This window comes from Anser brachyrhynchus (genome assembly GCF_964034855.1).
Source record: "Anser brachyrhynchus genome assembly, chromosome: 3".
Classification (NCBI taxonomy): Eukaryota; Metazoa; Chordata; class Aves; order Anseriformes; family Anatidae; genus Anser; species Anser brachyrhynchus.
In genome coordinates, this window is record NC_137696.1 from 73,296,279 (window position 1) to 73,319,826 (window position 23,548).

Here is a 23,548-nt window from a genome sequence, read left to right on the forward strand (position 1 = left end):
CCAAGGGGCTTCAAAAAAAAAAAAAAAAAAAAGGAAGTTATCAGGAATGGTTTCTATTTTGAGTTTCAAAGTTATCGTGCAGTAATGGCACCTTCCCTTTAAATAAGCATGCTCCTTGAAACTTATTCAGTCTTCAGTAATTCATAGGCATTGCCACTGCTCCTTTATAGTGTTGTTTGTCTTGTTAACCCCACGCAGCTATGGCAGGGTATTTTTTGGTATAGGTGTCAGGTTCAACAGTACTGACGAGGTTCAAATGAAAAGATAAATTCTGCTCATTTACCCCATGCTGTACTATTGCAGAGGGGGTTGGAGGTCAGTACAGGCTTACATCATCACTGACATCGGAAAGAAGAGAGCGGAATGGACTTACTATTATGGAAAATACAGAAAAAAGGAATGCAGCAACATGACCTTGTCTTTCCTACAGTCCAGACTGATTGCAGGCTAAAGGGAACTGTTTGGACACACACTCACTGACCAAACCTAACCTGGTTTGGAGAGACGATTAATGGAAGAACACTGATGGACTTTTACATGGTTTTCAGTAGATGCCTGACCCTGCAGGACTTCTGTGAGACCTCTGGCTCATTTCTTAGAGGTCACAAACCTCTTGTTCAGAGGTAATTGCTTTTTGTTACTCACCCCCACTGAAATGAATTTGAGCTGCATGGAGAGAAACTACTGGCTTTGACAAAAACAAACAAACAAAAAAACCTGCCTAGCTTTGGCAAAAGCCAGGACACAGACAAATAATTACATTTTGTTTAATGTTTATAAAGTACCTCGGTGTTGACTTTTCATGCACAGTTTTGAAGGCATTGCCGCAACGCAACACTACTGTTTTAAGGTCAAAAGGTATTAGTGTAACTTAGTGCAAATAGTGCAATTTGTTATGGCAATTGCACTTCTTTGCTGTGGTTTTTAGATTCTTCAGAGGTACTGGGTGAGTGAGGTCTCATGCCGGATGGCAGCAGGAGTCGCCACCTGTGTTACAGACACAAAATGGAGGCTGCCTGTGGGCGGGTCACAACAGCGATGGCCCGGGGGCTCCCTTATCACCTCTCCAGAGGCATGGGCTCTGCCGCTTACTGACGCTGGGCACCTGGCTTGCTCTGCGCTGCAGCTGCAGGTTAGGTAGATCATCTGAGCACTGTAAGGCCTCTGCTGCCTTCTCCCGTCTGCTGCGTGGCCACAAGCCCATTTTCCTCCCAAGCAGTAGAGAAGCGTCCCGCAGCAGCTCAGCTGGCAGTGTCCCAAAAGCCTGGCAATGACAGGGTGGCGCTGGGGAGGGCACAGTAATCCGTGTCATACACCTGCACGGGAGAGAAGTCTCCAGCACCACAGAAAAACAAATCATACCTGTCAATGACGGTGACCCACCAAGCACTTAATCAGTCAGGTGTCTGCTCCTGTCGTGGGGCCTGCGGCCTGACATTCCCGTCCTGTGCAGGGAAGGTTTGTGCCTCAGCCTGGCCACCACAGATATCTGTGCAGAGTGGGGAGCTGCCGAATGATGGTCAATTATTGGGATAATCTGAAGGAAGTCTGTATTAAAACTCAGTCTTACTGAGGTTTAGCCAGGCCAGTACTGCAGACAAGCTGTGGGATTCACGACCTGCTTGTAATGGCTGGGATCCAACCTCGTGGTTTTTGTTTTTTAAGAACGAAGCAGGGATCCCTCCCTTACGAGCACACAGCTGTGAGGGCTGGTGCTGGGGTCACCACAGTTAGTTCAGTGGTCGCAATGCTCCTGAGATGCGGGCATGTAGGCTACATACACATTTGTGTATTTGTTGTGGTGTTTGCAGAATTTTTATTGATTTATTTTTTTCTTTGGGGGTGGTGGTGGTGGGTCTTTTTTAATTTAAGTCACCATCTTTTGCACTTCCTTACCTCAGGAATCTTTCTTCGGTTCCTTCAGTTAGAGACAAGCAGTGACAATGTGTGACCCTGTTCATAGCACAGTCAGAGGCTTGCTATCAACGGCGACTGGAACAGGTAGACCCTTAGGGCTGTGACCAGTTAATATTTAACCTTCTTGTGAACTCTGGCATGGTTTTACTGTTCCAGCCTACTGGGAGCACCTGCTCAGGAAAGGAGTTTGGTACTGAATCACTGCTGAAAGTCTCTGTTAACCAGATGGTCAGTCTCATAAAGAGGCTAGACTCTGCTCTGCCACAATCTCTAGCGACATTGGAGGGAGACCCAGTGCAAATGCAGCCCTTCCTACAGGGTTAATGTTTTGAAACAGGGCCTGCTCTAACCTTCGTTGTGGAAGGAAGATTTTTAATCATGTGGCGTTTGCTAAGTCTGACTGTGTTATACCTGCAGCTGGTTTTGGCTGTGAAAACAGGCTGAGGCGGACAAGCCGGAGGAGCCATTCTGAGGCGGAGCATGAGGACGAGCCACCACTGCTGGGAGATTCGGGCAGTGCCTTTCCTTCCTACATCAGGGTTTAGTATCTCCACCACATCAGAATGGAGAGACTACACAGGTAGGAAATTATGTGCATATCTGCTGCTAGGGTCACCAAAAACTGTCTCCCAGGCTGAGGGGGAGAATGACAGTATGACACTTGTAGCATGCCGCAGATGCAGAACACATGTGGCTGAGGCATGCCAAAAGGTTATTATAATACAAGCCATGGCATCGATTGCCTGCTGCTGATGCGCTGCTGCATTATCTTGGTGCCTCATTAGGTGGGGAATAGCTCTGATTACTGAGCTCTGCTTGTTTGTGAAGTGACGTCAGGCTAATTAGCTGTGTGGGTGGAGTATTGGTTACAGGCTCACTGGGGGGGCATCCTCATCCTCTCCTCAGTTATGTGCTTCCAGCAGCGGGGTTGGGCGCAGAAGTTTGTTCGTGGGCGCTTCTTCTCTAGAGATTATGGACAGAGAAGCCAGGCTAAATGGGGCACCGAGATAATCTTTTTTTAGCCTGTCATACTGAGAACGTAAATTGCAGCCTCGCAACTGGCACTTTTGCAGGGAGTAAGGAACACTTATTTCTCACCCTGCAGGATATGTGACAAGAGTGGGTGTGCAGTGATGATAAAGTCACCAAGTTAAGTACCAGGCCTGTGTGACTGATTTACAAATACCAGTGTGCTTTATTTACATAGACATGTAAACAACAGAAGGTAAACAACACCGCCCAGCTCGGTCTAACAAACAGGCTGCTGCTGCTTCGCTTCAGAACCTGAGGTGTTTTATACATTTCACAGAAACTGTATTGACAGTGAACACAGGAGGACTACAAGGTTAGCTCGACTCTTTCTTCTTTGCACAGGAATTGCATGCACTGTGCATCGGCGTGACAGAACTGCACCACTGAGGCCACGAAACAAGCATACATGAAGAACCCACTAAGAGCTTTTCTTAAGGTCAGATATGGCTTGAGTTAGCAAGATTTGTATGTAGTGTCACTACAGCTGTTCTGTATTCTTACAGCACTTTCCATCCCCCGATCTGAAAGCACTTTACGAGCAAACAGCAAATCTTTGCTGCATCCTTTGCAAACAATCCCGTTTACACGTAAGAAAACAGAGGGCCTTGAAACGGTGACTTTCCTAGAGCTCATGTTTTAGTGGTCTAATTTCCCAGCCCAGTGCCTTAAATATAGCACCATTTTTCCTTCCCAGAAGTATATCACTTCTTGATATTTTAGGACACACTTTCGAAGTTAAGGTAAGGCTCCAAGTGCTGCAAGTAGAAGGGCAGCGGGTGGTCCCAGTCACCACTGAAGCTGTTTAGCTTCAATGACGCCTCTGCTGAAAGAGGAGCCAACTACTGTGCAATACATTGCACCCATCCCCAAGCTTTTTCAAGTTTGTCCAAAAACAGAATTCATGATAACATCTGCTGCAAAAGAAAAACTATTTGAAAACAACTGTGCCGATCTGCTGTCTTGCAAATTTAAATGCAACAGTAAGCCATACACACGCTGTGTTTTACTTTGACTAAATATTTCAAATGGAAATGTTACACTAAATTTGTAAGACAGAAAAATACCCAGTGGAGTAATTACGAGTTCAGAAGCTATGCTGCTTTGTGTGAAGGAATGAGTTTCCTTATAGTTTAGCAGCAACAGCATCAGCTAGGGCTTGAACAGGATTTAATTCTTAGCTGTAAATTCACATTTTGTTTCCACACACATTTCTTGAAAAAACATATTGGCAGGTGTTGATATATTTTTTTTTAATTGCAGATGTGTCTGCAAAGTGATCACCATGGCTTGAATCCAATGCTGGTTCCACTTTTCTACCTGTTTTTGACATGAATAGCAAGTTAGGCTCAGCTCATATACTAGATCAAATTCAAGCATCTAACAACTGCTGCTAAAAAGCAGCTGGGCAGGTGAGATTGAACATGATATTTAAATGCTCAGCTGCCTTCTCTTGTGCACTTCATGCTTCAAGTAGTTTTACTTCTACACTCCCAGGAAGAACTATAGTGATGCCCTATCTTCAGTTTTCATAGGAAAGAAACTGAAGCACCACAACCTTAAGATACAACATCCTTAAGATACACAACCTTAAGATACACCATATACAGCTGTCAGTACAACCGCATATAAAATAGAGGGAGAAAGAGTTTTTTTTTTTTTCTTAAACAGGCATTTCTGCAGTAATGTTTTTTTTTTTCTACTTTCAATTCCACAGGTGAAAAGGAAACTTAAGAAATTCTCCTTAAATAAAAGCTATGTACAAATTGCACACATTGCAAACGGAGCACTGAGATCAGTTACAGAAAATAAGATATACAGTCTTCACTGATAACATCTCTCTTGCTATAAACAGTGATAAACAGCATATGCTTTCTTCAGATGTCAGAACCCAGCAAGACTGCAATATTATGTACACAGGGTTTGTTTGCCTTCTGCCTTCCACAGCAGAATCCTTTAAAACTCTGTTTTCACTTCGGAAGCTGTGCAGCGACATTCCTGTGCACCACGTCTCTCTTGCTCAGCACATCACAAGAGAGCTGTCATTGCTGTCTGGCTTATTGGTTTTAGGCAGTCTCTGGGGGTTGAGTAACCCTCGCTCCCTAGTGAATTCGTCTGAGGTTTCTGGTAGTCCGTACTGTAGCTCACGGAGGTCAGAATACTGTTAACTTTGGGTTTATCATAGTTTATTACACTCTGGGGTGTCTGATAGTCTCCGTTCCTTGTATCGGTTTTGCATGAGCTAGAGAAACTGCCGGCAGCGAGGGAATGCTTCTGCGACGAGATTACAGGTACGTTGTATCCGTTTTCAGAGGGGAAGTTATTTTCTCTGGTGATGTGCCGCTCTATGATCGGGGTGGCGTATTCAGGTTCTTGGCTGGTCAGGGGCAGCGCGTATTCGTGCCGGTTAGCTCTGAGCGGACAGTGGTAGTGGCTTTCAAACTCTGCACTCCCCCTTCTTCCCTCCTCTTCAGTGTCCATGGGTCTGAAAGTAGATCCTTTCCGTGTTACTGTTCCAGTTCCAATCATGAGAGGCTGCTGATAATCTAAAAAGAAGTATGAGCTGCTCAATAGTACATAGGTGGATTATTTTACGTAGTAGATGGCAGAAAATGGTTATTATATTGAATCTGTGATTATCAGAGATGTGAGGAAACGGTGCCCCAGGTCTGTCTCTGTAATCACCTTCAGAGCCCAAGCACTGCAGAGCTTGGCAGAAGCTGCTCTGCAGAGGAGCTTCAATCTGCCAGCCCTTGCCTCGCTCCCTGCCTGCCTTTCCCCACCTACCCCCCCAAACACATTATCATCGTTTCTGGAGTATACTCCAAAACCCTAAAAAAAGACAGAAGTTAACAAAATATCATCAGCAAGCCAGAGAGAGGACATTGCACGAAGTTCCACGAAGGAGAAGTTCTCAAAGCAAGCGTTCGTTCCACTTTGGGAATAATTAAGATGCCTGGAGGATTCTTAACGAGCGCAAGTGCCGGCTCTATTTAAAAGGAATCTCACAGTAGCTGACTGACAGGGAAGATAAAGTTAGGCGGAATGGCAGCCAAGAGAGTCAAGGGAAGTGTGAAATGTGTGAAGTCAGATCAGAGCTGAAGCGTGCGCACGAGGGGGGCAAGCCATAAGGCGAGCAGCAGGAGCGGCGCGGCTGGGGGAACGGGATGGTTAACCCCACCGAGGGGATGGTTAACCCCACCGAAGGGATGGTTAACCCCACCGAGGGGGCAGACCTGCACTGGCCACGGGGAAAGGACCTGAGCAGGAGCACGAAGTGAGATCCAGGGAATGCAGCCTCCTCGTGAAGTGCATATTCACACCTCTCGTCAAAGAGGATACCAGGCTGCCGTGTAGGAGAGAGATCTGAGCTAACCGGGTTTTCAAAACATCACGGAAAATTGTCACGAGGAAATTCAACCTTCTAACTTTTTCACTTTGGTGCTAGTGAAAATTGCTTCCTGATAGATACGGTGGCCTGAACAGCTCCAGTAAGTGACACTGATAAAGTATTGTATTTTGGCGCAGGCGTGAAGAAAGTTAGCTCAGTTTCTGTTTTGGCATCATAGTTCATCTGACATGAGCGTCAAATGCAATCCCATATGTCCTGTGAAAGATTTTTCTGGCAGTTCCTGGCTACTTCCCAAACTTCAGCATGTAGGGTGAAGGTGTTAGGATATGTCACTAAGTGATGCAGCTCTCGCCAGCATTGCTGCTGCTACTCTGAGTAATCTCACTCGCTCAGCAAGAAGCGTCCCCACTTGCTCTGGGCTGCCATGAGAAGCAGCAAACAGCAGGGAATTTCGAGGGGAAGAATTTCATGTGGGATGGTGCCCTACATGCAAGTTTTGCATGCCCTCTGCAATTTAATTAGGAAATAGCATTTGCTGCACATTTCTGGGCTGTGCTCACAGTTTTTATTTCATGTTTCTTATTTTTAAGGAGGCTGTAGGTGAAATGCAAAGCGTTGGGAGCTGTCAGGACAGAAGGAGAGGTATGAATTTTCACACTGCAGGAGGAAAGGCTGGGGAGAGCAGAGGCTCCCTGCACACAGCCAGGGTAGCTGGATAACCATGAGTTATAAGGAACCTTTGCTCACACCCTTTCCTTCATGAAATAAAACTGCTTTTTAGGTCTCTGCATATTTATATTGAAAGTTTCTGTAAAGCACTCAAACTGTCTTTGACAGATATCCAGGGGTAGCACCATATGGAATTACAATGATCATTCCTTTTTTTTTCTTTTTTTTTTTTTCTTTTAATGCATTTCTCTCTGAGAAACACATTGGAGAAATCCTCAGAAATTCCTAATGTCTGAAGGCTGGAAACAGAAAATTAATTTTTCAGGAAGATTGCTGATGACTGCTATCATAAAATGGCTGGTTGGTCTAGCCTTTCCAGACAGAGAAAAACAGTCAGGGATAAGATGTGCTAAGAGGATGAGTTAAAAACCCACCCGTTTGGGATACAAATAGTACTGATGCAGGGATCTGCTCTATCCAGACAGTGACCTGAGTGACCTGGAGCCAAGGCAGAACAGGAGAGGAGCACTGTGGTGTTCTTTTCTGCTCTCTCATCTACCCACTGCTACTTCAGGAGGCCTCATCTGCAAAATAGTTCAGGCACCAGGACCGCTGCACGCAGATCTCAGCACGACGTCCAGCTGGGCATGAAATCCCACCACAAACCAACTAAGCAATTTTTCTATTTGATCAGCAGCAAGAGGCATTATATTTTATACCGCTGCCAGAGATGTTTGAGTTTAAGCAGAAACATAGAAATTAGTCAGCAAACTACTCTATCCTAGGCACACTCTTGCACTGCATCTCTGCCTGAGTGCCTTCCACGCTTACCTTGAATTGTAAGTATTTCAGAGTGAGGGATTTTTTTGCCAATACCTACAAGAAGAAAAATCCTATAAAAGAGAAGTTTCAGCTGGTGTTCCCCCCCCAGTGCTGCTTCACTATACGTCTGGGATAAAAAGAGATAAATCTGTTCCTTGGCCTCAGCTTTTGTGGAAATTGGAGCTTCTAATATTGCTGGTCTGTCGCTCCTTGTTAGCTGCTCTGTGTGCAAAATAAAGTGAGTGTATCAGAGGGGGAGCAACTGTTACCTGCCATGTCACTTGTGACCAGATCTAGTTTTTGCGGTGTCTCCTTCTCATTACTATAGCTAATGGTAAATTCAGTCGACTGATGTCGGGTGAAGGGCTGCTTGATTTGTTTCCAACAACCTGTGATAAAGAAATAAAAATAGAAGACATCAGGAAGTTAAATGCTTAAAATCAGAAGGCTTATCAGAAAGTTAAATTGTTGTTGTACTCATTGCTGTCAAAAAAAAAAAAAGTCCCCTAAATTTGGAGGGTGAGAAAGTGAATTATCAGCTGAGATTTTCAAGTAAAAATTAAGCTATGTAGAGGATTTTTCTCATTTGTCTTTCTTGTCAAGAAGGGCTTAAACTCTGTAGGTGCCTATATTTATATCTTAACAAGGTGTATCAATAAAATACAAGCTTTAAACAGCTGCATCATTTATGTAGTAAAAATAATGCTTGACTTTTTTTTTTCCCTCAGTAGCATGGTATAGCTTCTGTTTACTTGATATCTCATCACCTGCACCTATCAATTAATTTGTTCTCACAACGTCCTCGTGAGGCAGAAGAGAGAACATCCACAGTGTCAGTTCCTTGCCTGGTGCCTGTAACGTGAGGTTTATGGAGGTGATGTGAGGTTTATGGAGAGGTGGGGTCAGCTCCCAGCTTCTTAAGTCCCAAGCCTGGTTCACAGTGTTTAGGAGCTTGATTTACGGAGCACATACTCTACAAATGAACTGAGTGGGTAAGAGGCTATCTTCAATTTCATGGGATTTGTCCTCATTAGCAAGTGAGAAAGGATTATGATGTGACCTTGAAAAATCATATTAGCAAATATGATGTTAAGTACAAATTAATTTTCTAATGAGGGTGAGCTGAAATGGGTAACAGAGTCCCTTTTCCTGTCGTCAGCACCTGCCGAGGGATGAAATTTTGGAGCTGAGCTGTTGCAAGAAATGTGTCAAGAGACATGCGAATGGCTTAGTGGTTTCTTTTTTTTATGGAAAGCTAAGATTCAGAAGGATATTCCTCTGCAGAGTTGGCCCACCAGGAAAAACAGCTAAACCCCAACTTCCAGGCTGAGAAGAGACCCTGCCCTAGAAAGCATAACTGAGCAAGGCAAAGTATGTTACTTCACCAGGGTTTTGCAGGCATCTCCTAAAGCAGAGTCCTCAAGCCAATCTTCTGCTCTGATTTTACATGTGAAGTACAGACCAGTTTTGATAGGCTTCAGAAATACAGTCCCAGTCAGGGAGGGCAGCAAGATGGAAACACTAAAGCCATAAAAAATTTATTAGCCCTTGCTCTCTTGGAGAACAGCAATCCCCTCTGCTGTGGGGAAAAAGAGGAAAGTAGCAATTTTCTGCAAAATAGGTGTTTTGGAGGAGGGAAGGAAAGGGAGGGCACCTGGGAGCACTCTTATATGCTAATTTATGCGCTTTGTATAATAGATCTTTTGCTAATTGCCTTTCTGTCATAGAAACCAAATTACATTGTTTCTCTGGGCACTGTGCTAGGATGACACAAGTGGGACTATCGCTTGCCATTTCCCTCGTATGAAATAGTGAATTTGAATGAGGAAACGTGGCTGTTCTTTGAGAAGCATTTCACGTGTAATTGCATAAAACCCTTCCCATTGGCCCGGCAGACACGACAGAACAGGGCAAAGCTCACCATTCTCCACTAACCTGATTTCTGAGCATTGGAAAATCCATAAGAAAGTCCTTTGGCTTCTTGCCTGCGAGAAGAGGAAAGCATTTATAAACTTCTGCACTCACAGCATTTCATCTTCACTCCTTTGCTTCAGCAGAGAATCTGTGTTTAACAGCTGAGAACAACTGTTCGCTTTTAGTTTCTGGAGGATGGCGTTTATTAGACTGCAAGGCATGCAAACCAGGATTTTGACGCTCAGTTATTTCCCCATCTGTATGTACGTCCTGAGTGCTGCTGTTCAAGTTCCTTCTGTCTGGCACTCGTTGAGCTGATGTGTGCATGTCCTTATCTGTCACTCTAGGTTATATTTGGGGTCTGCTCTTCTGAATTCTTTGACTAGTTTGTAGATTTTACTGGAAATTCAGGGCAGAGCTGAGTGCTGCTAGGGAGGAAGCAGCATCACTGGAGCTTTGCTTATACTTCCAAATCCCTACCTGCTGACAGATGCATTTCCCTGTTCTGCATTCGAAGGCAGGTTTGTAGGAAAGGACAGCTAGTGGGACCCAAAGCTAGCAATGCTTCTTCCAATCCGCTGACTTGTGAAATGAAGTGGCTTAGTTTTATCTGCTTATCTCAGTGTATGTGTGCAACTCCTTATAGATCGGCTGCAATTTCAGCCTGCACGGTTAAGTGCCCTCAGTGACCAGGAAGCAGAAACACAACAGGAGAGAAATGAAGGAAAATGCTTCAGATAGCTCTAACGTTCCCCTTACTGATTTTTTTCTCTGGTTTGGTGTGCAAACTGTTCCATCTTTGACTTCACTACATCTTAGCACTTGTGGGTATACGTAGGCTGAAGGGACCAGCCAGTTGCATTGACTGTAAATTGGGGGCTGCAGTTGTGATCTAGTTCACCTTTGGTTTCGTCTGACTGGGGGCTGATTGAAAAGTACAATTTACAGAGACACAGCGTGAGTTCTGTTTGGAAGGAAGACTTCCAAAAGATATCAATTTCCAGTTTCCTGGTAAAGAGGCTCTGGAAAGAGGGCATGTAGTTGGAAGCACCAGCTAGGTAGCCACAAATACCTCCAATGACAAAAGACAGTATCTTACTTTCGTAGGGCTGCACAGATACAAATTCCAGAGAACAGGAACAGACACAGCACTATGAGGATTGGGACAATTATAGCTGTAAGCTTTAAGCCTGCATGAAGAAATAAATGGATAAAAGTTAAAAAGGCAAATTACTCTGAAGCTAGATATTTTTTACTGCACAGAATACAGCAAAAGGCAGATAATCTTGCAGGAATGCTCCTTGCGAGAGGGCATGAAGATGTAAAATCATAAAACTGCAAAACTGCTCCTCGGCCATCCTCAGTTGCCATGTACATATGTGGAACAGTGCTGAGGCAGAAGAGTTAAATGCATTTCTCAAGGCTGACACTTGGTTTACTATCTATACACATCCTTACAAAGAGCAGCTCTTTCTTATTACATGCTAAGTAACTTTTTTAAAAGGCCCCTTACAGCAACGCTGTTTTCAGTTGCTTATGAAGCTGCTAAATAAAGCTGCAATTTTCTATGCCAAGTATCTGGCTCCTGCTGAACTGGTTGAAACATTTCAGTCAAAATAGTTCAAAGATTTCCAAGACTGGAGCTAGGGAAAAATGTTTTGCTCGTGTTAAACAAAAATGGTTTAGAGCAGGGATTTGGGAATTATCTGTGGGGTGGCTTTTGTGTCAGGAGTGTGCATTTCGCTATTCCTGCAGACACTTACAAGGCTTTGTGAATAAGGCAGTGCACATGTCCACAGGGTATTTACAATTTAGCAGATAAAAGCTCTAAAGATCTCTTTTCCAGTGAAGATGGATACAGTTTACCCATACCACTGCACAGATGAACTGAGCTTTTTCTTGGCAAGAGAAATGAAGTTTCAAATCTTTTTTCTTGCGGTGATCACTTCTTGCAACCAGTTTGTTCACAGAGACAGCACTACAACCATCAGCTACCTAACAGGTAGCAGCGTTTGGTGTGGTGGGTCTCAATTCCTGCCTGGCTACAGATCCACCAGGTAGTCTAAACAACAAATTTTATTTGTTTGCTTTATTAAGATCTAAGGAACTACCTCCACAACGTTAATGGATAAAGATTGCAAATTAAGGCACTGAGGGAGAGGTATGAGAATGTAGCTTGTCTGAGACCCATGAACATAAGCATTATGAAAAAATGTTCAATTACACAAATGTGCACTACTGTACGGTGCTTGGTGCTGGGGACCTGCTGTGGGAGGAGTTATGGTTGATCTGGGAGGAGTTAAGGTAACACTTTTGTGAGACCACTGTCTCGTATATTACAAAAATTAGAAAATAGAGGAAGAGAGTGAAGAAGACGAGAGCTCCTCCAAAAACGCTAATGAGTGCTCAGCATAGTCCACTGAGCCTACCAAGCACGGCAAATAACCAACATGACAGGGAAAAGAAAGCCTGATATTTCCCACATCAAGGAAATTAAGGCTTTCAATTTCTTTCTGTGCCTCAAGACAAAAACAAGCCATGCTCCTCCCTATTCTCTCAGTAGTTAATCTTTTAAAAAGTCTGAAAGGAAAGTAAAAGTTTTGATTTGTGAGAAAGTTTAAAGTTTACTCAGGCTGGGATGAAGACATGATGTATCGCAGAGAAAACGTAGTGATGGGTAGCATTACCTAAATTGGTTTCTTCTGATGGGATGGGCTCTGTAACAGTTCTGTCTTCTTTTCCAAGGGAGGTTTCGGTGCTCTGACTTGTTTTTTGCCACATTGAATGCGTAAATGAACTGTTCACTGCAACAGAGAGCAGAGGACCAGTTGTGTCGCAGTAGCACAGCACGCTTTTGGGGCACTGTGCCTGGGAAGCACTGCTTACCCCATACCTTGCATTATTCGACAGCCGATCAGCTCAAGCTTCAGTGCTATGCGTTGGTTCCAAGTCTGAGGGATGATCCGCACGTAGCGGGCCACTATCGGGGGGATGAAATTATTACGTACGATGTCGCCAGAATTGGAGTTGCCTTGGAATATCTGCAACAAAATGCAAGTAGGTTATTTGCTGTGTTTTAAACGTCTCTCAAAAGTGCTCCTGACTTCCACCTTCAATCATTTTCATTATCCAAAACCAAATATATCGATCATCTGGGGTGTAGCCACAAGACTTTTGGAAATGGGAGCTGTGAAAAAAAGAAGTCTTTTTAGTTCTGACAGATGATCACATTTTCCTATTAACTTGCGGAAGAAAGATTATCATTCTTTTCAATTCTGTGTAATTTCTGGTTAATGTATGCTGGTATAATGCTATCATTTTTTATTTAATAGCACTGCAGTGCCCTTCCTTGGGCAATGGGGGATACAAATATAAAAAGAAAAATAACCCAGCCAAAGTATTTATTTATTTAAAGTGAAATATATTTAGACATTTTAGTAAATTCCTCAGCTTTCTGTACCAAGATTGAAGACTGACTATTAACTATGTTGCTGTATCTCTTTCTTTCTGTACTTATACAATGTTTCCCAGGATCAGTTCAGCCTGCATACAGAACAGTAGCCCTTGCAAAATTAGTTCTTGGAGATGTTTCGGCATGGCCTATGAGAATTTAAGAGCCTGATCAGATAGGGAAGCAAGCTTAGCATATCTTAGATAAGACAGCAGGCCACACAAGGTTCAGATGGGACAGGTTTTGTCATGCTCCATAGCTGAAACACATCATATATAATAATACTTTCATAATTTTATTTGTAAATAACAATTAACAGTGGAAAACTGCAAAACAGCAGATTTTAAATGGCTAGCCTTCACAAAATTCACCTGTTACTAGGTTGACTTTTCACTTTTTGGGCCAACATCCCCTAAGTTTAACATTTATCACTTAAAAAATCTTAAGCCAATTAACATTGTGCAGTGACATTCCTTTCTGTACAAGCTAAGAAAATCAGAGCTATTGGAAATCTCACCAAAGATACTGGAAATCTCACCTGTTCTCACAGGTCTCACAAGTTTCTAAAAACTACAGTCAAGACTGAGGACCAGGTAAAGCCTTACCCTGGAACAAGCTGAGCTCCTCCAGAAAGGATTAGTGAAGATCTGGAAATGGGGGAGCAGAGGGGCTTTTGGAACATGAATTTTTCACAGAAATGTGTTTGCATACCAACTTGTGCAGCACACCCGCTGCTTGCAGGAGCCAGTTGCACTGCTTTTATCAGTTCATTGTTGATATTCAGAGTCTGACAGCTGTTGTGTGTACAGGTTTTTTTGGTTTATGAGCATTTATTTTAAGTGCAGTTACATTGGTTCCTACAGACTTTTGTCAGAAGAGTCATGCCTGTGGGGGGTAGGAAGTGGGGCAGTCCCCAACACTACCCGAAGAGAAGCTCAGTCTGCAGGTGCAGCTCCACCAGCAGAGCTGTGCTTCTCCCCGTGCCGGCTGTTTTGCTTTTCCGTGTTTTGTTTTGCACCATCCTGGTGCATCTGAAGCTGAATCTCAGCTTTGCTGATGCAGTACAACTGCTGAGCTGAGCTAAATACTTGTCCAAATAGCCTCTTGTACAGCTTCAATTACACTTTTTTAAAAATAAAAATACTACACACACTCACATGCCTCTGTATGTATATCTCATAACTCCAGCAAGCCCTGGATAGATTCCTTGTTTCAACAAGCTCACTATCTACTCTGTAGCTGTAAATTACTCTGGTGAAGGCTGTCCAAGTCCAGACAAGTTTGAAACTCCTAATCTTTCTTGACAGTGAAAGGCTGTCTTTCAATGTCAAGGCAGCATATACATTTTTTCTCTGTGCTTTTCCCAATTTCTCTTACCTTTTCTTCATTGCTTAGAATTCCTTTGTAAGTTCTCCATTTCGAGTTGTTATTTTTGTAGTTCATTATAAATGTCTTTACATAAAAGTTAAAATTCAGTGTAGTGGATCCAGAACCAGTGGTTTTAATTCCTAGTAACAGAATGCAGAAGACATTTTCAAGTTAGGTTTCCTTCTCAAAGGAAGATTTTCGAATGCAAACACACAAGAAAAACCAATGCAGAGACCTTTGCCTTCAAAGCCTTAATTTACTTTTCAGACTATGTTTGGAATTCAAGGGTTGTCACTGAGTTTAAAAGTTGGGGCAAGAATGGAAATCATCACTGAACTGTGAATTTCAAAAAACAGCTTTAAACAGAACCTAAGTTAATGACTCCAAAAATGGTAATTGTTTGTCTTGATACTATGGTCCATATCAGCAGTCTTTACGCTTTCAGCAGCAACTTTAATTTACCTTTTTTATCACTAAACCAGGAGTTGAAAACAGGAATCTCTTTCACTGGGGCCATTATTTCAAATTCTGTGACTTTGAAACCTTTCTTATTGATTCAAGAAATGCATTCTCAACAGATCCTAAGCAATCATTTATCATACATCCAGATTCTACTGGTCACTGTGTAAATATTTTGTTCTGAGCCTACAGCATCCTTACAGATCATGCATGCATTAAAGTGAGTCCAATCCTATATTATTATAGGAAGACCAGTCTTGTGAATTTCTGTGATTTCTTTAATATGAAAACAATATTCCTTGACACATAGCATTTAATGACATTTATTGAAAGAAAGATTGCATTAGTGCGTTATTAGCTTTTCAACTTTCTCCAGCAGAAAACCCAGCTTCTAATAATCAGTGTGATCTACCTGTTATTCTCTTCTTCTCTCCGAAGTCTATCTCTAGCCATTCACGATTACTGCTGTGGTTAGAGGCCCAAGCCAGTCCCTGGACTTGAAGCCAAGCCTTGTCAGGAGACCACTGGAATAGTTGTCCAAATTCGTTGGTCTCCTCCCAGTAGGAAGACGCAGTGATCTGGCTCTTGGAGAGGAACGCTTCATCCAGACTGAGAGATTTATTGCAGCCTAGGAGTCCCAACACAGACATAAGCAGTCATTTTGTGTTTTCACAGCATATTTTTACATTAGGCTAGCAACATATGAAGACCGCCCACAACAGCCAAGTCAGATGTTGCCTAATCTGGTGCTAACCTGATGCTGTCCATTAACTGTGGTGTTTGCCAGTCAATTTATAGAGGATAATGCAGTACTGGGATGGAGTCCCTCTCCTTTACCAACTCAGCTCCTATATACACGACACCTTCTGACTGCATCTGTTATTTTTAATTTGCCCTTTTGTTTTTTAATCTCTGAATATTTTTTTTATTGTTGTTCATGTGAAGACTTCTTTTTTTTTTTTTCCTTCTGAAACATAATATTTATGTTTAGAGTTTGGCATTAACTAATTTTGCTATACAAAACATTTCTAAGATGAAGGCACTGTACCGAAAGGAACACTTTACCGTAAATATTTCACGATTTTCACCTGCAGTGAGGGCTAGGAAATTTACTCATTAGAGAAGCTCCTTGATACTGCTGCCAAGAGGTGATATCATGAAGGTAATAGCTGCAGGTAAGTATTATAAAATCCACCAAAGAACCCACAAAATTCTACACATCAAGGTTCCTCAGAAAGAACAGGCCAATGTGATATGGTTTCAATGAAGTTAAAAATAATTTCCTGGCAATTTCAAAGGCCTATATATGTTCAAGAATTTTCAGTGGAACAGTAAATGATTTTATCTAAGATGACTGAAATATAACTCGAATGAATGAGCACGAACTTTTCCCCCCTCTTTGCTGTGTTTTATGTAAATTAACAGCTTGACAGATTAAAGATGCTTTTGCTTCTTTGAAACTCATAAACAAAGGTAGCTCTGTGTAAGTTCAATGTAAATATATTTTCATTCCTCTGTATGTTTTAGTTCTGGTATAATGAAGATGGAACTTATAAATATCTGAAGAAAAACTGCTTTCATTTTCTGCCACCTAAAGTACATAAAAATAGAATTATCTGATTGCCATTTTTCATATGCTAGCACTAGAAATGTAGCATCAGAATACTATTTCTGTTTCTCATCTATGTGCATATGACCCATTCCTATTCTGTTTTCTTCCTAGCTCACTTCATATCCCCTCAATTTTTTATCCAACTTTTATCCAATTTAAAAAATTGTCCTAAAATATCCTTACTGGACACAATCTAACATTCTTTACATTCTGATTGCTTTTCAAAACTTTTAGGAAAATTCTTAAATAAAAAGGTAAAATGTGAATATCTAACAAGAAAGGCATTATACTTACCATTTGAAGTAAATATAAACCGCTTATCTGACAATGAACCACTGTAAGAAAAGAAAAAGTAATTCAGCCTTTCAGGAACCAGCTATAGGAGTGCCAGAACATGGGTGGCTTCACTGTGGCACAAAATCACTTTTTATCTAGCAAAATATCTCTGGCCAGATATCTGCTTACTTTGCTGCTTGACTACCCACCTCCTAAGAGCACTCTTGTGCATTTCATGCTGTGTGTTCAGGTCACTAACAGCAGTTTTGATCATTTGCTGTGCCTTAAGGTGACTGACTCCCCATCTCACCAGCCTGTTACTCTTCCTGTGCACTTCTGCTTGACTCCTCTGCACAGGACCTTTATTGATGCTGCAAAATCCTTCACCTCCTGCTCCTCAAACTAGCAAAATAAAAGCACACAAAAGAAGCCAGGAACTGGAAAGCCAACAGGGACTCGCATTACCTACAGTGCTTGCTCCAGTGTGGGGCTAAATGCTCTTCCCCCATCCGTTTAGAGTAACTTCACTGAAATCAGTGAATTTCTACTGGTGTAGTCCACATCTAGTTTGAAGAAAATCTGGCCTTAAGTTATGTTTGGTTGTGACTAAGCCACATTAGCTCTGGCCATTCCCACGTTGGCTAAACGTGCGTACCAGTCAGACAATGCAAACTGCTGCTTGTTTTAATCTGGTTCAGATTAAATGGATTATGTTCTGATTAACAGTTTGCTTCTGTTATAACCACGTCCAACAGCTTTTATTAGGACTTGTTCTTTTGGCTCTGTTAACAGCAGCACATCTGTGGCTTCCCTTTTGTCCCTCCTTGTAACAGACTACTTTACTTCCAGAGCAAAGCCATTCCTTGGGCCATCCTGCACAGCCCTGCACAGCGCAGACCACCATGAAATAACCGTAGCAAGGGAAAGCTGTGCACTCCTTGTCCATCCACGGAGCCACTTTCCTTTCTGATTCCCACTGAGATATCCCTGAGATCTTTTTCCAAAAGTGATCCCTTTGACTGGCTGCATATTAAAAATGAAAGCATGGATTTTAACCTGAAATTCATTCTGATTTCCTGAGAATCTGGCCCCTTCAACGCTGCTCCAAGTGGCTGCATGCATCAGGTACCCCTTTTTAAAAATTGTGGCCAGTGCAACTGAGCAGAGCAGTAAAACAACTGCACTTCAGCATCAAGACAGCTCCCCTTCAGGCTGCCCTTCGTTGTCAGCCAGGAAAATTTCCCTGAAGGTTACCTATAAGAGTCCAACAGCCTATAGCCTAGCAGTGGTGCACACAGCCATATGTTTAGAGAGTCCTGCAAATGGGGAAGTGGAAAGTGGTCCTGTGTCTAGGTCAATAAAAACACTGCTGCTTTTTGTCGCTGGGGGAAAGTTAACGCCTACAGGCAAACAAAGTCCTTCAGGGATGATGGAAGGCGAGGAGAGTAGCTATGAGAATGATGAGAAATTCAACCCCTCCCTCCCACATCTTCCCCCCAGGCGATCCTCACGGGCCATCAGATGTGCTCTGCTTGCTACAAGCCATTTGGAACTACAGCCAAAACTATTTTTGCTTTCTGAGTGAATACAAAGCAATCCAATTCAGGAGAAGAAAGGAAAAGGAAAACATGCGGTGATCAGTAAAACCTCCCCAAAATAGAAATCACAGCACTCTTCAAATACTTATTTATATTTATACACTATCCCTTCATAATAGAAAAGTCACCGAGGTCCCTTTCAAACTACAGGTCTGCAATTTGAGCAATGAAAGGGAGGAGGTTAGCATTCCCAAGATCTATAAAGCTATAAAATCAAGCTGAAATATTTCTGCTATAATTCTGCAAGTCACTGAAGAGGACAAACTAATTCAGTAAGTGGTAATTCATCAATTTCGTAATGTGACAGGTGGCATTTGTCACACAAATTTCACTTTGTCCTTTAAGGAATGGCATCACCCTGTGCTCCTCATTTTCCTGGCAACCTTCAGGATCCTGCCTAGCCAAGAGCACCAGTGACAGCATGGCAGACCTGTGCTGGTGCCTCTGAAAGAAAAAAAAAAAAGGATGCTGCTTCACATGATAAATGTGTGTAAATCTCAGATCCATTTTTTCCAGAGTCAGTCCCAAGGAAGCTTCTTATAAGCAGCGTGGGTTAACACCACATCACATATTTCACTATTCATGAGCATGTGGGCTCTTCAATTTTCAAAGACAAATGATTTCACATGTGCAGATGTACAGTTACGGGCCTCCACAGGCAGCTCACATTACAAAGTTAAAACCCCATATATTTGTACTCGGGTAGCAGAACTGTCTAATAAATCCAGCCACTTGATCTTCATTATATCATTTGTGGGTTCAGGTCCGCACATGGGGCATGAGAGCTGAAAATCTCATAGATAACAGGGCATAACAAGCGCACTGAAAAATGAAGTCAGGGAGGCCAAGGTCAGGTCTTAAGGGCTGGCAAGTGAGTGATTCATAATTCCGCTGTTACATTATAATACAGATATGTAACAGCCCAATGCACACAAGCAGCGGCTTTGGATGAGGTCAGTTTCAGCTCAAGTCACTAAATAATTTAAATCTTTAATACTGAAATCCACTATAAATGAGATTTTAAAAACTTGAGTAAGCTTTTGTTTAAGGGAGTACAAAGAGCTGTGATGACACTGCTGTCTAAGCACCGTTCTTTCCTTGCTGATGCTGGCTCTTTGAAGGAACGTGTTGCAGCACAGAGGTACCTGAGGACGGGGAAACTAGGCAGCTTTGGAAATACATTTCATAAAAGCCTTTTTAAAGCATGAAATGCACTGGTTCATTTTCTTAGCAAACGTGCCCACTGTTTCTAGGAACACATTTCCATTTGAAATACAATGATTTCCCTGCATCCTCCGATGTACCTCTCCCAGAATAATGGGATCACACCAGCAGTTCATCTGCTCCTGGGATTTCCCCAGCTGCCAGGAGCAGCAGAAGCATCCTGTGAATGGCTGTGCTCACCCTCCTACTTTTCTAAAAATCACACTATCTCACTTGTAGGGTTCCCATTATAAGCCCATTCACCTTTGGCTGCCTGAATAATCTGCAGAGAGATCTGTGTGGCTCCTCGGGGGCAAACCAGTCCCTTTGAGAAATGCATCGTCCTCAAGGAGTGCCTCTTCTGCCCCGGGATGCAGGAGAGTTAGGGTGACAACGCTCCTCATTAGGGTGCTCTGTATAAGCGTGATGAATCTGAGCCCGGGTGGCTCGTTTCAGCCTGGGAGCACGTCTCGGCTCTCGCTCGAGTCAGTGGGAGTTGTACCACTTGGTGTAACAGAGACGAGTCTTCGTCTCTGTGGGCACCTTCATTACTCATGTGAAATGTATAAGACATTATATGAGTAGCAGCGTTAAAAGGACACTTGGCGGTTAAGTTCACGGGTTAATTATGCAAACAGTGTTTTCCCCCAGCACATGTACATTTGATGTCTTCTACGCTTCATTCGTTGCTCACTAACTCTTGTACTGTGAAAAAATACAAGTGGGAATCCCAGCTGTCTTTCATTATAACATTTTATGTGCTACTGTCTGAGTTACTCCTGGGATTCTCAAGGATCACACACACACACACAAATGTATATAAATGGTTCTACGACATCTTTAGCTACAGCACCAAATATTTAATTTCTAAGGGTTTCACAAAGCTGCCATGTGTGACAGAAAGAATTTGCATTGTTTGCTCTATGGAAAGGCTTAGTGCCTGAGCTGAGCTCTCAGTCCTGCTTTGCTTCAGACAAAATTAAAGTATTTTTCTGTATATTTTAGCTATCAAGCAACATGTTTAAGAAAATAGAAAATATTTAGGCTTTAAAGGCCTTCTGCTAGAGGTCAATGTGCTACCAGCGATCTACATGCTACCCACTTTGTGAATTCCAGTGCCAACATTCAAAGACTTTCAACCTATACTTAAGGTTAAGAAGAGCAACAGACCAGATGAATGCTTATGTTTTCTATAGGTTCACATGTAAATGTGGCCAAGATCGCTGGGATCAAGACTTAAAAATTAAACATTTGATTACATAATTTGCTCATCAGCTGGCAGAAGTGAGATGCATACATGGAGAGCTTTAAATTAGTTTCAGTTTTGACACCACTATATTTCATGGTGATCCTGTAGCTGGTTTGCCTATTTCTGTTTCACTGAGAGAAGGGAAACACAGAATGCATACAAAACGGCTTATATGGTACTGTAGTTTTTTGTTGTTGTAGTTCTTGTTTCAAAATAAAAAAGTCATATTGTCTTAGCTCTTTTAGTCTATGGGACTGAAGATATTTCCCTTTCCACAAGAAAAAATGGATCTTGCAACATCCAGATAACATTTTTAAATTAAAAAATATGAACCAACAGGAACGACGGAGGCAGTTGCTAGAAGGGTTTACTGTACTGGATAGAGATTAGAGGATTTATTTCTACTTCAACAACAGCACAATTAAAAGTCAGAAGATAAGTGGTAAGTATAACACCCTTGCTATAAATATTCTAAATGAGAAGAATTCTGAACATGTCAAAAGCACAACGTTTAAGAAGGTATTCACTGAATCCCCTATGGCTCAACGGCACTTTTTATTCATTCATTCTTCCTAGTTTTTTTTTAAACTCTAACATGAATTTAGCATGATTTATTAGCACATCGATTAAAGGTGTTTGTTGCAGAACATCATACTTTCATGTATCTGCTAACAAGGTAATTTGCAAATGTGTTTTGGAAGGAAAAGCAAAAAGAGAAAGAAAATACAGCCCTGTGCTGTATAAAGCCACATAAACTTGGAACGTTCTCCTACAATCTGCGCCAACACCATTTTAATACAGCCATAGAAACAAACCCCAAAAGCCCCAAGACCCACACCTAACATCTTCCCAGAAAACCATCGGTGTGGTGTCCCACCTGCTTCTGCTGACCTGCTCAGTGCATTATGCTCCGGGGATCGCCCCCAGAGCCGGCGGCAGGTGCCGGCGGTACTCACTCGTGCGAGGGGACGCCGTTGGCGACGACGCCTTCGTAGCGGCTGATGCCCTTCTGCTGGGTGACGCTGATCTGCCCGCCCAGCTCGTCCGCGATGATGCCCGCGTGTATCGCCGACTTGCACAGCAGCGACGTCTGAAAGGCAGAAGGCATCACATCCAAACACTCAGGGGATGGGGCTGACAAAGCAGTAATGCTCCCACTCCCAAGCCATTCTAAGTGTTGGAGCACAAAACAGCCTGCACAGGCATAATAGCAATAAGAAGCGTGTGTGTGGGACCCACAACAGGAATCTTTGAAACAAAATACATCTGTTTCCGACAGACTATTTATTTTTTTCCAAATGAGAAGGCTAATAATCTGGTTCTGGGAAGGCGCTGTAAGGTTTTAACCTAATAAATAGCTGGCCTGCCTCAGGAAAACAAAGTCAAAGGCAACACAACCAGCCTTCTTTGCAAAGGGAAAATTAGAATTACTTCCTGAACTTACCTGAAGGCGGATCTGTCTATTACTGTGTACTGCCTTAGGATTTGTGGCATGGTATGCACTGGGAAATTCAGCTGTGTGTCATTCACATGGGCACTTCCACCACTTTCCAAGCTGGGGTGCCTGACTGTCCCCTCCAGGGAGGGCTGGGTGCACTGGGGACACAGGGGCAGCAGGGCACGTGGAGCCCTGAAGGTCCTTCCCGTCAGAAAGCTGAATGCCGTGTTCATGGTGGAGGGAAATTTTCTTTCAAAAATTCCTCCACCTAGATAAGATCTGCATGAGGTCATGCCATGTGCTGCTTTTCTTTTCTAATCACCCTGTATAGCAGGAATAACTCAGCTAATTTGAAGGCGATGTGGCATTTCTTTGTTTTTTCAGCTCTGCCGTTCTCCGGGATGGGGCGGTGTGCTTGCGTAACTGGACGAACAGGTTGAACATGAACACTGGTATTTTGGAAACTCAGCAACTGCTTTACCTGTGACAAGGTGGGATTTTACTTCAGTGGAAGGATTAAGCTTACTCCACTGTGAAAGATGCAAAGATTTCAGAGGCATGAAGGGAGGGAGGTGAGGGGCACAAAAAAGGCAGAGCAATGTGTGATACGAACTGCGGGTAAAACCACTCAGGCAACTTCATTTTAAAGATCAAGCAGTTAATAAAGAATGATCCAAGGAGTTTTTAGTTATCGGTGGGATGTGATTAAGTAGAGTATAGTATTTATTTCATCTCAGAGCAGATTCCTGGGATACTGCAAACGGAATCTTAAAGAAAACCCACAAGTTACTGAAATGCTTTTTATTCCTGCAAGAGATAACTTTAGAAAAGAAATGCACACGGACTCCAAACAAGTAAAAGATGAAGTCATAGGAATATTTAGTACATTGAAAAGCACTGCCTCAAGAGGGAAAAATCCTGTGCAGCCAAAAAGCCAGAAAACTATAGTAAGTTTAGTTGACAATCAGTGGACTTTGTTCTCACACGATTGATTAGTCTGTTTGAAAAGTGTCTCGGTGTGCTTATACACTGATAACATACCAATATACTGATAGTAAAAGGTATATCTAACACAGATGGGAAGAATTATTGACAAACGCCAAGCAGCAAAAATTGAAACCAAGTTGCACTATGCAACCGAGCAATAGATTCTCCCTTCTTTCCTTTTTTTATAATTTTTCCCTCATTATC

At 42.6% G+C, this 23,548-nt stretch overlaps 1 protein-coding gene across 2 annotated transcripts in view; it reads right to left on the reverse strand.

Annotated features, from left to right (window-relative positions):
* Window positions 1-3,085: 3,085 nt before the first annotated feature.
* DCBLD1 (discoidin, CUB and LCCL domain containing 1) overlaps window positions 3,086-23,548 on the reverse strand; it is a 48,822-nt gene continuing 28,359 nt past the window's right edge. The window contains exons 6-15 of one of the 2 annotated variants that reach the window (XM_080588108.1): window positions 21,876-22,009; window positions 16,888-16,928; window positions 15,394-15,609; window positions 14,532-14,662; window positions 12,597-12,744; window positions 12,391-12,507; window positions 10,803-10,893; window positions 9,725-9,774; window positions 8,059-8,178; window positions 3,086-5,492 (exon numbers count right to left, since the gene is read on the reverse strand). In XM_080588108.1, coding sequence (XP_080444234.1) covers window positions 4,975-5,492; window positions 8,059-8,178; window positions 9,725-9,774; window positions 10,803-10,893; window positions 12,391-12,507; window positions 12,597-12,744; window positions 14,532-14,662; window positions 15,394-15,609; window positions 16,888-16,928; window positions 21,876-22,009 — 1,566 coding nt within the window. In that variant the 3' untranslated portion in view covers window positions 3,086-4,974. The remainder of the gene's footprint in view (window positions 5,493-8,058; window positions 8,179-9,724; window positions 9,775-10,802; window positions 10,894-12,390; window positions 12,508-12,596; window positions 12,745-14,531; window positions 14,663-15,393; window positions 15,610-16,887; window positions 16,929-21,875; window positions 22,010-23,548) is intronic. The other variant, XM_080588109.1, reaches the window with a different exon arrangement.